This window comes from Ailuropoda melanoleuca, chromosome 16 (genome assembly GCF_002007445.2).
Source record: "Ailuropoda melanoleuca isolate Jingjing chromosome 16, ASM200744v2, whole genome shotgun sequence".
Taxonomy (NCBI): Eukaryota; Metazoa; Chordata; class Mammalia; order Carnivora; family Ursidae; genus Ailuropoda; species Ailuropoda melanoleuca.
In genome coordinates, this window is record NC_048233.1 from 28583700 (window position 1) to 28596700 (window position 13001).

A 13001-nucleotide genomic window follows, 5' to 3' on the forward strand; every position below is an offset into this window, starting at 1 on the left:
TCAGTAGTTTACATAATTATAATTTTGTGTCAAAATTCAAGAGATACTCTTGAAGGATAATTTCAGTACCAAAGATAAAAAGGATTTTGAATGCTAATTTTTAATGACTTCAATGATATTAGCTTTAAACATAATAAATAAATCGGATAAAAAAATTATTTATTAAATATTTACTTGAGCCATGGCTTCATTAAATGGCTATGATTTGAGCCATGAATAGTTTTCTCAAATTTAATTCCTGGCAGAAATGAATTCTATGGTACTGAATTTCATAATATATGAGGGGGAAAGCAGAGTTTTAGAAAAATACCAGTTTTTTTCAATTAAAAAAAAAAACCCATACTGTGTGTTCCCTCCATTAGTCATCTTTGTAAAGGTCCAAACCCAAAAGTGTTTTGTAGTTTTACATTAGGAAGTTCAGTGATTTTACCCCCTTACCCTTCAGGGTTATTCACGTAGACATTAATGAGCCTGGGCATTTATGCCTTCATTTAAACTGGAGGCTCTCGGAAGTGGTTGTTTGGAAGTCTGTGTGATATGCTCAACGGATAGGAAGTTTTAAAATTGTCCTGTCTTATTTATATTGCCAAACTAAAGCAAGTAGTGGGAACTCTTAGAGCAAATTAGGCTTCCATGGGCAAATTACTTATCCTATGGAATCTGGATCTACCAGAGACCTGGAGGGTCCTTTAAAACTTTGGTCCGGCATTGTCTACTCCCCCAGGAGCTTGTTGGAAATGAAGATTCTCAGGTCCCACCCCAGACCTACCGAATCAGAAGCTGCATTTTAACAAGGTCCCCCAGGTGACTGGTATGCATATTAAAGTTTTATAAGAACCGATTTGAAGAAATCTTGCAACTAACCCAGAGACCTAGAGGAAATGAGACAATGTGCAGAAATTGAAGAGAGGGACACTGGGGGAAGGGTTTACATGTCATTTCCCTAACACCTGTATTTCTTTTCCTTCCTTCCTTCCTTCCTTCTTTCTTTCTTTTTCTTTCTTTTCTTTCTTTCTTGGGGGGGGGGGTGGTGCATTGTTCTTGAAAAGCTGCAGTCGTCTTGGCATGCTTTAGATTTAAACTGTTCTCTGTGCAAAATTTGTGTTTATGTTTTTAAATGTTCAATGAAAAGATTGTGTCTCTCTAACCTTTACAAGTGTGCCTGGCCCCTGTAAATGTGTTTCTTGCTGACGCGCTTGTTTCTCGTTTTCAGTCCTGACCTAGCTCTCCCTGAGGAGCGGCCACATCCCAGCCCCCACTGCGCCCCTCTCCACTGTCTCTCCAAGCCTCCTTACCCCTAGTCTGCATCTCCCGTGGACGGATATCTAAGGCGAACGCTTTGTAGCCACACACAGGATACTGCCCAAGATCCAGCGGGTGTTTTCTCCTCCATTGTGAGTTGTAGGATTGGATTCGTGTTCACCGTTTTGGAAGATGAGAGAAAGTTAAGAAGAGTAACACAAAGCACAGACTCCAGTGTGATGAAAAGTTTTATGGTTTCTCTAAGTCACAGATTAACTTCTGCAATCAAATGGCTGTGATTGAGTTCAATGAAAACAAAAAATAAAAGGAAACAGAAACTATGTATCTCAGATGGCTGGCTTTACCTCGATAGCATAAGAAAGACCTAAGACAATGTAAAATACATATATTGTAAAATCATCTTTCCTTGTACTTCAAATTCAGCTATAGGAGTTGATTCTGATATTTTTTTCATTGATATTTATTTTGTATTTTATTTGCCACATGATTTATGTCTATAAAAATCATTTCTGTGAGAGGTGAACTTAATTCCTTTATTTTTAAATATGCATAAGTTGCTCAATTAAATATGAGTTTTAATTTAGTTCAAAATCTGGAATTGGCCAGACTGTGGTCATATTTCTTGCACAAAATAATAAATGAGGTGCATCGGAATGTTAACAATAACTGTATTTTGCTGCTACACTGATATTGTTTATGCACTTATTTTCTGATCAGTAGTTTATTAACTGTGGGTTGTTTTTTCTTTTTTTAACTAGAATTCTTCACTTGACATCATTAAGTAAATCTAGGAAAGACTATGTTATGATTCATTGACTTATTCAACTTTTGACAGCATCTTTAATTTTTTTAAATTGCAGACACGTAGATGCACTGGTGCTGCTCCTTCGTGTGTGTGTGTGTGATAACGTTAAGAAAGCTAAATAACGTGAAGGGAAACAAAAAGCTGTGTTTATTTAATGACCAGAATTTTTTTTTTTACTTTCCCAAATTCAGGGTCCTACTATGAGTCTTTCCTGCAAATAGGTATCAAATGGGAAAATATATACATAGATAGATGTAATGTTAGCCTTTGGTTAATTAGTTTACCCAGAAAGTGTTCAAATTTTTATTAAAATTGTATGTTTTGTTGTTGTTAGGTTTTTTTCATAATGAATCTTCCTTGCCAAAAAACAATAATAAACCTTAGCTCATTGTCTACTTTTGACAAACACTCAGGTGCCTACAATCATTATATTATATTGAGATAGTACATGTTCTTAGTTCATTTATAGATTCTGCTGGGTAACTTTTATGACTTGATTTAAGGTAGTGGATTTTCATAGCAAAATTTCCTTTGCACATAATCTGACAAACAAGGAAAACAGCTAATTGAGCTGAAAGGTCTAACACTCCTGGGCTCCTTAACTATCAAGTGCTGCCCACACAATTGCTCCTAGCCCTGATTCCTTGTCTAGTCAGGTAGCCTTAACTTAGTTAAAACCATAACGGTTTGACCTTTTCATGTAACTCTATCTGTAACTTCTCTTCAAAACAAAAACAATCCTCACTGTTAACACAAAAGATAGTTAACAATGCAGGGCTCTAACAGTGGAGATCTTGTAGGGGAGATCTCAGCTTACTGAGTGGGAGTGGGTGGTACATTAATGGATGGTCCATCCAAGATGGCAGCCAACCTGTAAATCATAAAGCACAGTGCAGGAGCTTCCGTCAGTCGTACACCTATTAAGTAGTGGTCACACTATTACCAAAGCAACCAAGAGGTTTTGAGTTCCTTATATGAGTGCTATTTTCAACAGTGTCATTTATTATGCAACTTGGAGTAACTGGAAATCTTCACCAAAATAGAGATTCAGGTTAAAGTACAAAAAGAAGAAACAAAACAAATCTTCACAAAGTCTAGATCATGGCAACCTAACGTTCTGCTCTTTCCTCCCTGCATTGCCTCACTGATACTAAACATTTGCTTCATTTTATTGGTGTTGTATCTGCCTGGTACCAGTATTAGTGGGTTTTGTTGGAGTTCAATTAAAAAAAACTACCCCATTCCCCATTCCTGCTTTTTCTTTTCTTGTTTTTCATTTTACTTGTTTTTCAAGCATCATGTTTTCAGACCTGAGAAGTGGCATAGCTGTTAAGTTGACTTTTAATAAAAACTGTGCCTGAGGGAAACTATGCCTTTTCAAAAAGTACCTCAGAACATCTTCCTATGTTGCCTCGTTGGTTTTATTGGTGGTACAGGGAATTGAGTAGTAAGTACTATTTGTGTGTAACTACACACAGTACTGTCGCACAGTACTGTCTGTGGGCCTACTGACAATACAGTCTTGCTTTCATGCTCCCTGACTCTCTATTTACGACCCGGTGAAAAGCCACGTGATAGGCAAAACATTTATTTCTTTCCATACAAAGTTTACCATCAAGTGTATTATCTGCTGGTTTTATCTAAGTTCTTTATCTTAATAGAGTGGGAAATGCTTGATTTGAAATATTAATTCTATAAACACGTTAATTTTAGCGAAATTTTGCCAAGAAGATATAGAAACTTGGAAATAAATTTCTCATTTTCAGCACAAAATTAGATAATAGTCCCTAAGCAGTAGGAGATAATCCTATGTATTTACACTGTGGCATCATTTAGTATAGTTTAAACTGAGCCATATCTGTATTTATTTAGAGGCATTTAAAAGAATAAATATGTGTAGCATTGGTTAAAATTAGTACCTGTAAAAAAAAAATCAGGATTTAAAAGGAAATTGAAAAATTGAAGAATCAGTAAAAATCAAAAAGAATGAACCTCTGTAAGACTAATTGAAGACAGAATTGGGGAATAAAAACCAACTGCAGAAATGCAATAAAAATATTGGCTAATTATTGGGAACACAGTGGGCAAAAATTAAAGGTAACCGGCAAGTGTGGTTAGCAAAGTAATTGGGTAGTTTTTTAAAAGTAAGCACAATTACCATCCAAAAAAGAAGTCATTATGCAGAAATGCTTTCCTAACTGAGGATTCCTCTTAGCTAAAAACTTAAATTTAAGGGAGCAATAAATTGCCTTTGGCCTGAGCGCACAGGGGTATACAAGACCTTGGATTATTCTTCCCAATCAACTTCTGATTCATCAGATCCCTTTCATACATCCAATTCTTCTTCAATAAGAGGAAGTTGGAAAACTTTGAGGAAATAGAAAGCTATTACATAATTAAGAAAAGACCCATTTAGAAAGATGGTAGTTTTACTTAGCCTAAGGAAGAAGCGGTACAATAGTGACTACAAGGAAAGAAAATGCAACAAACAAGAGGTACCAGATATCATTATTAAGACTGGAATAAGAAGAACCAAGTCTTTAGCGTGAAGGATTTATATTACCTCTATGAAAGAGATTTTTAACTGTGGAAAATGAATCACTGAAATTGGTAATCATGAGGAATATTGGTTTTTCAAAAGTTAAATATTATTGGTTATCTAATAAGGGTTGAGTTAGGTGGCAAGGTATCTGACAATAATGTATTTAGTTCTGGGATTCCATAATCTTGTGCTTCTTTTGAGCTTAATACCTTAAAGTTATGCTGGTTAGTCATAAGGTATTTTATCCCTTGAAAATAGGATGGCAATCTTAATTTTTCCAAGATATCTGATTTAAAAAAAAAAGAAAATCGTCGGTGTTATTTTTTCTTCCAGCTATATTTCATAATATCTTTAGTAATTTTACTATAAAAAGCCTCAATTGTCAGAGTCTAAAAAAACAAATGTCCTCAGGAATACTTTGGAAATAGAAGGTATGCAATCCCTTAAGGGGGCAAATGCCTCTCAAATTTTATCTTTTCTTAAAAGGGTCTTCAATCTCACTATTTCCTCTTTCTAATGCTTTGGAAAATATTCCTGTACACATAGTCCTTCTGTTTCAAACAACCATGAAACGTTGGTCAAATAAACCAACTATGAATGTGGACATTATTAAATAAAATCCTCTACAATTCTCAAGTAGAAATTACAAAATATGAAAAAGAAGAAATGAAATATATTTTCTACTAGGATAAGAATGGCAAATTTAATGTGTACTTGCTATAATCAATCAGCCAAAAGACATAATCTGTCTTTCAGAAAGACACATCAAGGGAAACTAATCGATTTCCAGTAAGGAACTGTGCTAATTCAGCCCAAGGAGGCCAAACAAATTGATATTGTAGATATAAAGTAGGACTAGATTCAAAAGGAACTCTTAGGATAAAGTTCACAATTAAAAAAACAAAATTTGTCTTCCAGGTTTTTTGTTTGTTTATAAACCAGAATGATTTAAAATAATCCTTGTATGTAAGATTGCAAAAAATTTGGAAGAATATGTTTTCAAATAAAGGGGACATAATTCTTCAAAAAGTTGTTGAACTGGAGTTGTGACAGATGGCATGATCAGTGCTGATATCGACAAGCGATTTTTACCTTGAAATCCATTTCTATGGACATATAAGACCAACCTAGCTCCCGAGTGACCTTTTCCACTATCTGTAATTATGCCCCCAGATGAGTTGCGTCTGTAAGTAAGTTCATCTTTATTTAAATGCCAAGTTAACCGCCATCGTTCCAGATGCGTTGCATTTGTAGCCTGATGCAATTACGTTGACATCTGAAAGATTTTTTCAAGGCCTGTCTTTCATCCTTCTTAAAGTATAACTGAAAAAGAAAATATTTAGTATTAAGATATGTTCCCCAATTGAGGATTTTCCGGAAATACTATTCTACTTAAGAAGAAGAGTAGTAATTAACTGCCTTTACTGTAAGGGTGTGAGTACATAAAAGTATGCGTGTAAAATGTTTGCATGAGAAATTTCACATCATGTATGCTTTCCCATATTCATAATACGAACACTATACAAGTCTTATTTCTCTTGTGATCTTCTCTTCATTAGGAATGTAAGGAGGTTATTACCTATATCCGGTCTCCTTTCCATACTGAAATGCATGGCTCTAATCCTCAATGTACTTTTATCCCTTTCCTCCGGAGTTATTTAAAATTTGTCCTATTTAAACTGACGCCTGGATAAACTACCGAGCCAGATTATTTCTGTGATTGGAGTTTAAGTGCTGTAGAACATTGGCTGAGAACACATTTTTATTTGAACTTTTCTTTCTTTCAGAATTATTCTCTGATCGTTATGGTTCTCTTATAAAAACACTGAGGAGTAAATTGGATGCTTTTAAGTGTGGCTGTATGTTTTTCTTTCTAAAAAGTCATTTAAAAGCAAAGATCAGAGAACTATATAAAGAGAAAGGTCATCTTTTTGTTGACAAACCATTTATCAATACTATTGAAAATCCAGAATGAATCTTTTTGTTGTTTAGGTTTATAGATATGATTATGCACCAAATCTTAAAGGAAAGAAATGATTTTACCATTATTGCCACAAAATTTTTGAGCTCCATGGTTTGACTGTTAGAGTCAATTAAACAATTCTTTGAAAATCTTTTATGGTATTTTTGTAATCTCAGTGTTTTTATTTGCATGATTACACATATATGATGAACCATACATGATTCTGAACTGTATTTCTTTCCAGTATTAACATTTGTGTAATGTGTGGCCACCCTGATTTGTACACTATATAATTGTTGTTGTAATGATTCTGCTATTCCTACATTTAATTGCAATTTTGTTATTATGCCTTTGGGGATTAAATGATGTGAAGTGTTTCCACCTAATGATAATACCATATGAAAACATGACTAAAAGACTGACCTAAGAAACTCTTTTGTTGCTAATCATTTTTTAAAATCCAAATTTCAAAGGAAACTTGTTCTCCAAGACATATGCATTTATTTTAAATCCGAAAAAATTCTTAGGAATTTATTACTTCTTGTCCTTTTAAATTTTTTTATTGTAGACAATCCTAAGTGAATGTCCCATGGGAGAATCCATTTATGATATCTGCTAGTATTTGTGTAAACTGATCATGCACTCAATGGTTGGAAAAGGCGCTCCAATGCTAAGAAAATAACCAAAAGTGGATATATTAATTCTTATATCTTGGTTTATGTTACCAACTGAATATGGTGTAATGCATAACTCTTTCCAGTAAATAAACTGGTTATCTTTTGTTCATTTCATCTAGGCTACCTTTTTATCAGTTTGAGCAATCTTTCTGTATGTCATTTTGACTTGTACTTAACAAAAAAGGGACAAGTATACGAATTTCTATGATTTATATATTTATGCAAAGAGCCCTTATTTGAACTAAAAACTGAATGCATTGCTTTGACATTTCTATGCATTCCTAGTAAGTAATGTTTATCAAATTTGCCCATTTTCTCCATTTGTCATCTCTCCTACTTGTAATCTTTTCTAAAAGGCTTATTGGCAGGAGGATACACTTAGCTGAATTAGATTAGGAATGTACCGATATGAAGAAAATGCCTGTTCTAAAAAAAGGAAACATTATTTTAATGAAAGAAGAATCAAGTTTGTATGCTTTATTTTGGGGACACAATCCTTCTTTGTTCTCTTTCATATGAAGGAACAGCAGAGTCCCAAAACTTTGAAGAAGGTTAATTTAAATACTAACTCCTTCTTCAACTATGTGTTGGAGCAAAGATGGACTTACGTGAGGTTTTGGTGAGTTGAAACCTCTAATGCAATCCTCACCATAACTAAACAGATTAATGGGCACTGCAACAATTCTAGCTCGAGTTGCCCGCTTACCTGTTGTATGAATACAACACTAGAAATAATAGTGTAAACTTTCCCCCAAATCTCTCCTTGTTCTCTTCTGAAAGTTATTGCTTTTCCTGGAGGTTGAATCTATAAATCGTTTTGATCCGTGATCTTCTCTTACACAATGAAGCTGATAGTTGCATTCAAAAGCTAAAAACTGGATCAGCCTCCAGGGGAACCAAGAAAGTTTCTTCTTATCCCTGCATCTTGCCAGTGATTTGGGTCGCCCTGCATCCCCACTGGAGGTAAGGAAGAGTCCAGAATTGATGGGACTTGTGGGAGGGATTTTTTTTATTTGGGGTTGTACACACATTGACTAGTACGTTGTGGGAACTCAATAAATTTTGAACTCAAGTGGTAAGTTCCTGAGAGACGGGTTCCTTGGCTCCTTGCCATGGAGCCTTAGCTATAAGACCTCCGAAACTGAGTTTATGGAACCTAACATTACTTACTGTAATATCAGCAGACACTAAATACCAACCAATTGAGGGAAATGGTCTTTAAATTAAGTCAATGGCTATTCTCCTCCTCTCTTGTTCAATCTAGATCTCCAACTGTGTTTGAACGAGTCTTCATGTGTACAATGAAATCATCTGACAGAGTTCCTTCTGAAGCATTTTATGAATCAAGTATCATTGAAATACTTTAAGAAAAAAGGATAATTCAGCCACAATATTAACAGTCAAGGAAGATAAATCTCACTGGAAAAATTATTGCCAGTATCAAAAGAAAACATAATTCATAATGTAATTTAAATGTAGAAAACAATATAAAGGTAGATAAATCGTAACTACAGTGAACTCCTGTTAAAGAGTAAAGAAAAGTTATAACTGTTTACATCATTGGTGAGACCCATACAGAATGAAAACGTGGATCTCCTTGTTCAAAAATTATTAAGAGTTTCAAGACTGTGACAGCAAAGCATTAAACCAAAGGTAAGAATCCTAAGCATAGGGCCCTATGGGCTGTAGAAGCCTGGCCCCTGAAGCCAGACTTGCCCCAGAATATGCTGAAGTAATGACCCAGGACCTAAACAGTCAAGGTAGCTATCCAGAACCTGGACTTTATTATTAACAGAATGGATTTTCCAGTTCCTGTGCTTGCGAGAAAAAAAATAAGGTGCTTATTATCTGGGACAAAGCATTTTAATACTATTACTTCAAAGAGTTATCAAGTTGAATCTTGCAATAATTCCGTAACCCAATGCAGCTATACATTTCAACTCAAAATTTTAAAATTCTGACATACCTATCAAATATGTATCGATTATAAAAATCATTAAAATAAATCTCATAACAGCAGTAGACATTTTAATTACTGTATATTTAAGTAAAACTAATTTAATATTCCTACTGATAGCTTCATAACTTGACTTCCTTTGGAGTTATGAATGATTAATAATGTCAGTCAAATATCACAGGAAGATTTACATCATTTAGAAGAGCTAATAGCCCAAGATTAGTAAGTGATTTATATCAACTTCTAAATAAGTCAAAGAGGAAAGTAATTATTTACCTCATTGAGATCTATTGGTATTGAAAATATATGGGCTCCTGTTTTACTAAGCTACCCTATATGAAGGAAAGGGAGAAAATTAGAATATATATTAATTTTTCTCTTGTTTTTGGTAAAGTAGCAGTGAAGACCTATAGAAATGGTTACCTGTAAAAGAGCAAACTGTATGGTGGAAGGGAGCCAGATTCCTCACTGGGAGGTGAACGCCTTTTTCTTTCAACCATGGAAATATAATATCTATTCAAAAATGAAAAAATAAATATGGGCTCTCAAAAATTTTACAACTAAGTCAGAAACAAAAATTAGTGGGGTGCCTGGGTGGCTAAGTTGGTTAAATGTCTGCCTTTGGCTCGGTCATGATCCCAGAGTCCTGGGATCCAGCCCCACCTGCGTTGGGCTCCCTGCTCAGCGGGGGGGGGGGGGGGGGGGGGCTCTCTCTCAAATAAATAAAATCTAAAACAATAATAATAATTTTTAAAGTAATAATAATTAAAAAATAAAAATTAGCATGAATTCTAGAGAAATAATTGTTCTAAAGCAGGCTATGTCAGCAGAAGTATTTTGAAAAACATGGAATTTGTTCAAATTTAAGCCCTGGTATTTACAAGCTCTGTGCATTGGAAAGGTATGTAGCCTCTCTATACCTCAACTGTCTCATTTTATAAATGAGGATAAAAATGCCCACCTGGCAAGATTATTGCAAAGATTAAAGGAAATGACATATGTGACTTCTTTCAAATGGTGTTTAGCCTTTGATAGCTAATATTATTTCCAATAAAATAATGCTTAGACTCTTGGAGTCTTATCTGGATGAAATTCATCATTCATTTATACATGCATTAATTCAGCAAATATTTACTGAGAAACTGTTTCAGCCAGATATTGCTCTAAGGGCTTAATATATCAGAAAACAAAATAAAGAAGGTTCATGTCTTTTTAAAGTTTGTATCGGATATGTTGCGTTGATGAGGGAGATATACAAAAAACAGTAAATGGAATAAAAATGTAAATATCAAAGTATGTTATACAGTGAAACTCTTAAGGAAAAAGAAAAAAAGCAGAACCAGGAAAAGAGATTATGCTGGGTTGGGGTGGGGAGAAGGTGAAACAGATCACAATATTAAATGGGGTGGGCAGGTGGGGCCTTATTAAAAAAGCGGAAGAAGACAAATATAATCCTATTGACATCATGATTGTTTCAGTTTTTTAAATTATTAAATTGCATATGTTCTTTAGATTTTTAAACATTATTATCCATCTAAAAACATCAACTGCAATGAACATTAAGCAAGAGCATTTCAAAAACTAGTTTCTTAAGATGGTCTAATAATTTGGAGTGAGCATTACAAAATCTCATTTCATGACAATATTGGCTTAAAATCCCAATATTTATTTTACAAATAGTTATCATGTCTTTTTGAAGCTTTAGGACATGCCCATTTATGCTTCTCCAATAAAAATCTGAGTCAGATAATTTTATTCACCAGGCTTATTGGTAACTCAATTCAAATGAACTTGTAATTGACCCTATAAATAATCCTTAAGAGAACTCGTTCTTCAATATATAACCAGAGATATATATTGAAATATATAAACAGTTTTTTCTTCTAGTTGTTAATTCCAACTCTCTCCTTGAATGACCCTTTCATCCAAATTTTCTATAATAGTAAGGTCATCTTTTTAAAATATATTGGCAGCACCCCTATACATTTGCAGCCTCCCCCAAATACATTTGCAAAACTTTCTTCCTAATATGAAGGTAAGAAAAGAAAGATATTGTCATGGAGTGCCTGGCTGACTCAGTTGGTGGAGAATGCAACTCTCGATCCCAGGGTTGTGAGTTCCAGCCCCATGTTGGGTGTGGAGATTACTTAGAAATAAAATCTTTAAAAGAAAAAAGATATTGTCACATTGTTAAACTTTGCGTTAGCTTGCTGCTGAGAATTACCATTCTTCTTAGATTTGTATAGATTCAAACTTCAACCCTGGCTATTTCGCTAGACGTGGCAGAAAGTAATATATATTTTGAAGTCAGCCTTCTCCTTATTCTCATGAATAGTTGCCCTTATTCTGGGTTACTTTATTAGAAAATAAAGTCTATGTTACTGAATATACTTATGTAATATGGAAAGAGTCTCTTCAAATTACAAACCTAGGTAAGGATGCATACTTAATAAATATCAAACAAAGATGAAAATAAAATCCAACTGATGAAAATATTACCTACTAAAAGTCTAATTATCTCCTGTGAAGAGTTCTTTAATGTCACTTCTTTCCAGCAGATGCAAAAACAAAGCTGACTTGAACTCAGGTATAATTATGATAATGCGGTTTTAATTACACACACCAAACGAAAGGCTGTTCTTTAAAAGTGCATTTTATCTGGTAAATGGCTGTCTTTGGACTGGATGGTGACAGCCTACCATTATCAGTAGTGTCATTTAATTTCCACATCTAGTGGTTGATAGGAAAAACAAGATTTTTCAGAAGTACTCTTCAGAAGCACATTCTTATTGGATGTTGACAATTCCAAAGTCCACATTGGAATATGTTGTACACAGTACTATGCAGTTTCTACATAGTTTTAAAGATAGTTACCTTATATTTAAAGGATATTTTCTTGCTCAATATACTTCATTAGTACTTTGAAAGTGAGATCAGACCAGAGAAATGGAGTAACTTCATGTTTCTTCTATTGTTGAAATAAAAACTAGATGAGTTCAATGTGTAGGCATCAACCTGTTCTTGTCTTATGTTCTCTCTGTAACATTGCATGTGATCATTAAAACTGCAGTTTTCTCTTGTAAACTGTTTAGTTATTACAAAAAATTCTTGCGCAGTCATTAAATGAACCTTTATTTACCACGTACTACATGTATCCCTGAACTCTCAAAATTTCATTGAGCAAAATTATACTATCATGTGAAAAGCTGGAACACATGCCAAAGTAATGGCAATTTCCTGGTGCGTGCAACCCTGCACTGAACAATACCGATGCTTCTAGAGCAGTCCTATCATTTAGGACATATGAATGCAGTATAATATAGTTAAAACATTCACCAGAATACATGTGATAAAGTCTGAAAAGAAGCACAGAGAGCCTGTGTCTATTTTCAGATGGAAACATTGCGCCTAAGGTATTGAACAAATTATGTAAGGACTGATCATGTTCTTAAATATATTCTAGATCAGCAAAGACACAGGGTGATAATTGGGGGAGAAATGAGGATCACGCTAGTGAGGCTGTGGACGCAGTGTCAGCTCTTTGCATTCAATATTGCATCCACAGCTGAGGCTTGCTCAGTAAATTCATACCAGTAGAGCTTCTCTTCGTCCTTGGATGGGAGTTGTTTACATCTCTTCCTCGCAACCAGGAAGTTCGCGAGAGACCTGATCAGTTCAGGATAAAAACATACATTTGGGGGGCACCTGGGTGGCTCAGTTGGTTAAGCGTCTGCCTTCTGCTCAGGTCATGATCCCGGGGTCTAGCCCCTTGTCAGGCTCCCTGCTCAGCCAGG

The 13001-nt window shown here is 34.7% G+C and overlaps 1 protein-coding gene across 10 annotated transcripts in view; it reads left to right on the forward strand.

The window, feature by feature from the left end:
- The window catches only part of BICD1 (BICD cargo adaptor 1), a 216105-nt gene extending 206895 nt beyond the window's left edge, over positions 1–9210 (forward strand). For 8 of the 10 annotated variants that reach the window (XM_034645450.1, XM_002916591.4, XM_034645452.1 and 5 more), the window contains one exon: positions 1214–7364. In XM_034645450.1, coding sequence (XP_034501341.1) covers positions 1214–1219 — 6 coding nt within the window. In that variant the 3' untranslated portion in view covers positions 1220–7364. Of the gene's footprint in view, positions 1–1213; positions 7365–8514 lie in introns of those variants that run through there. The other 2 variants (XR_004621317.1, XM_034645455.1) reach the window with 2 other exon arrangements.
- The last annotated feature ends 3791 nt before the right edge of the window (positions 9211–13001 follow it).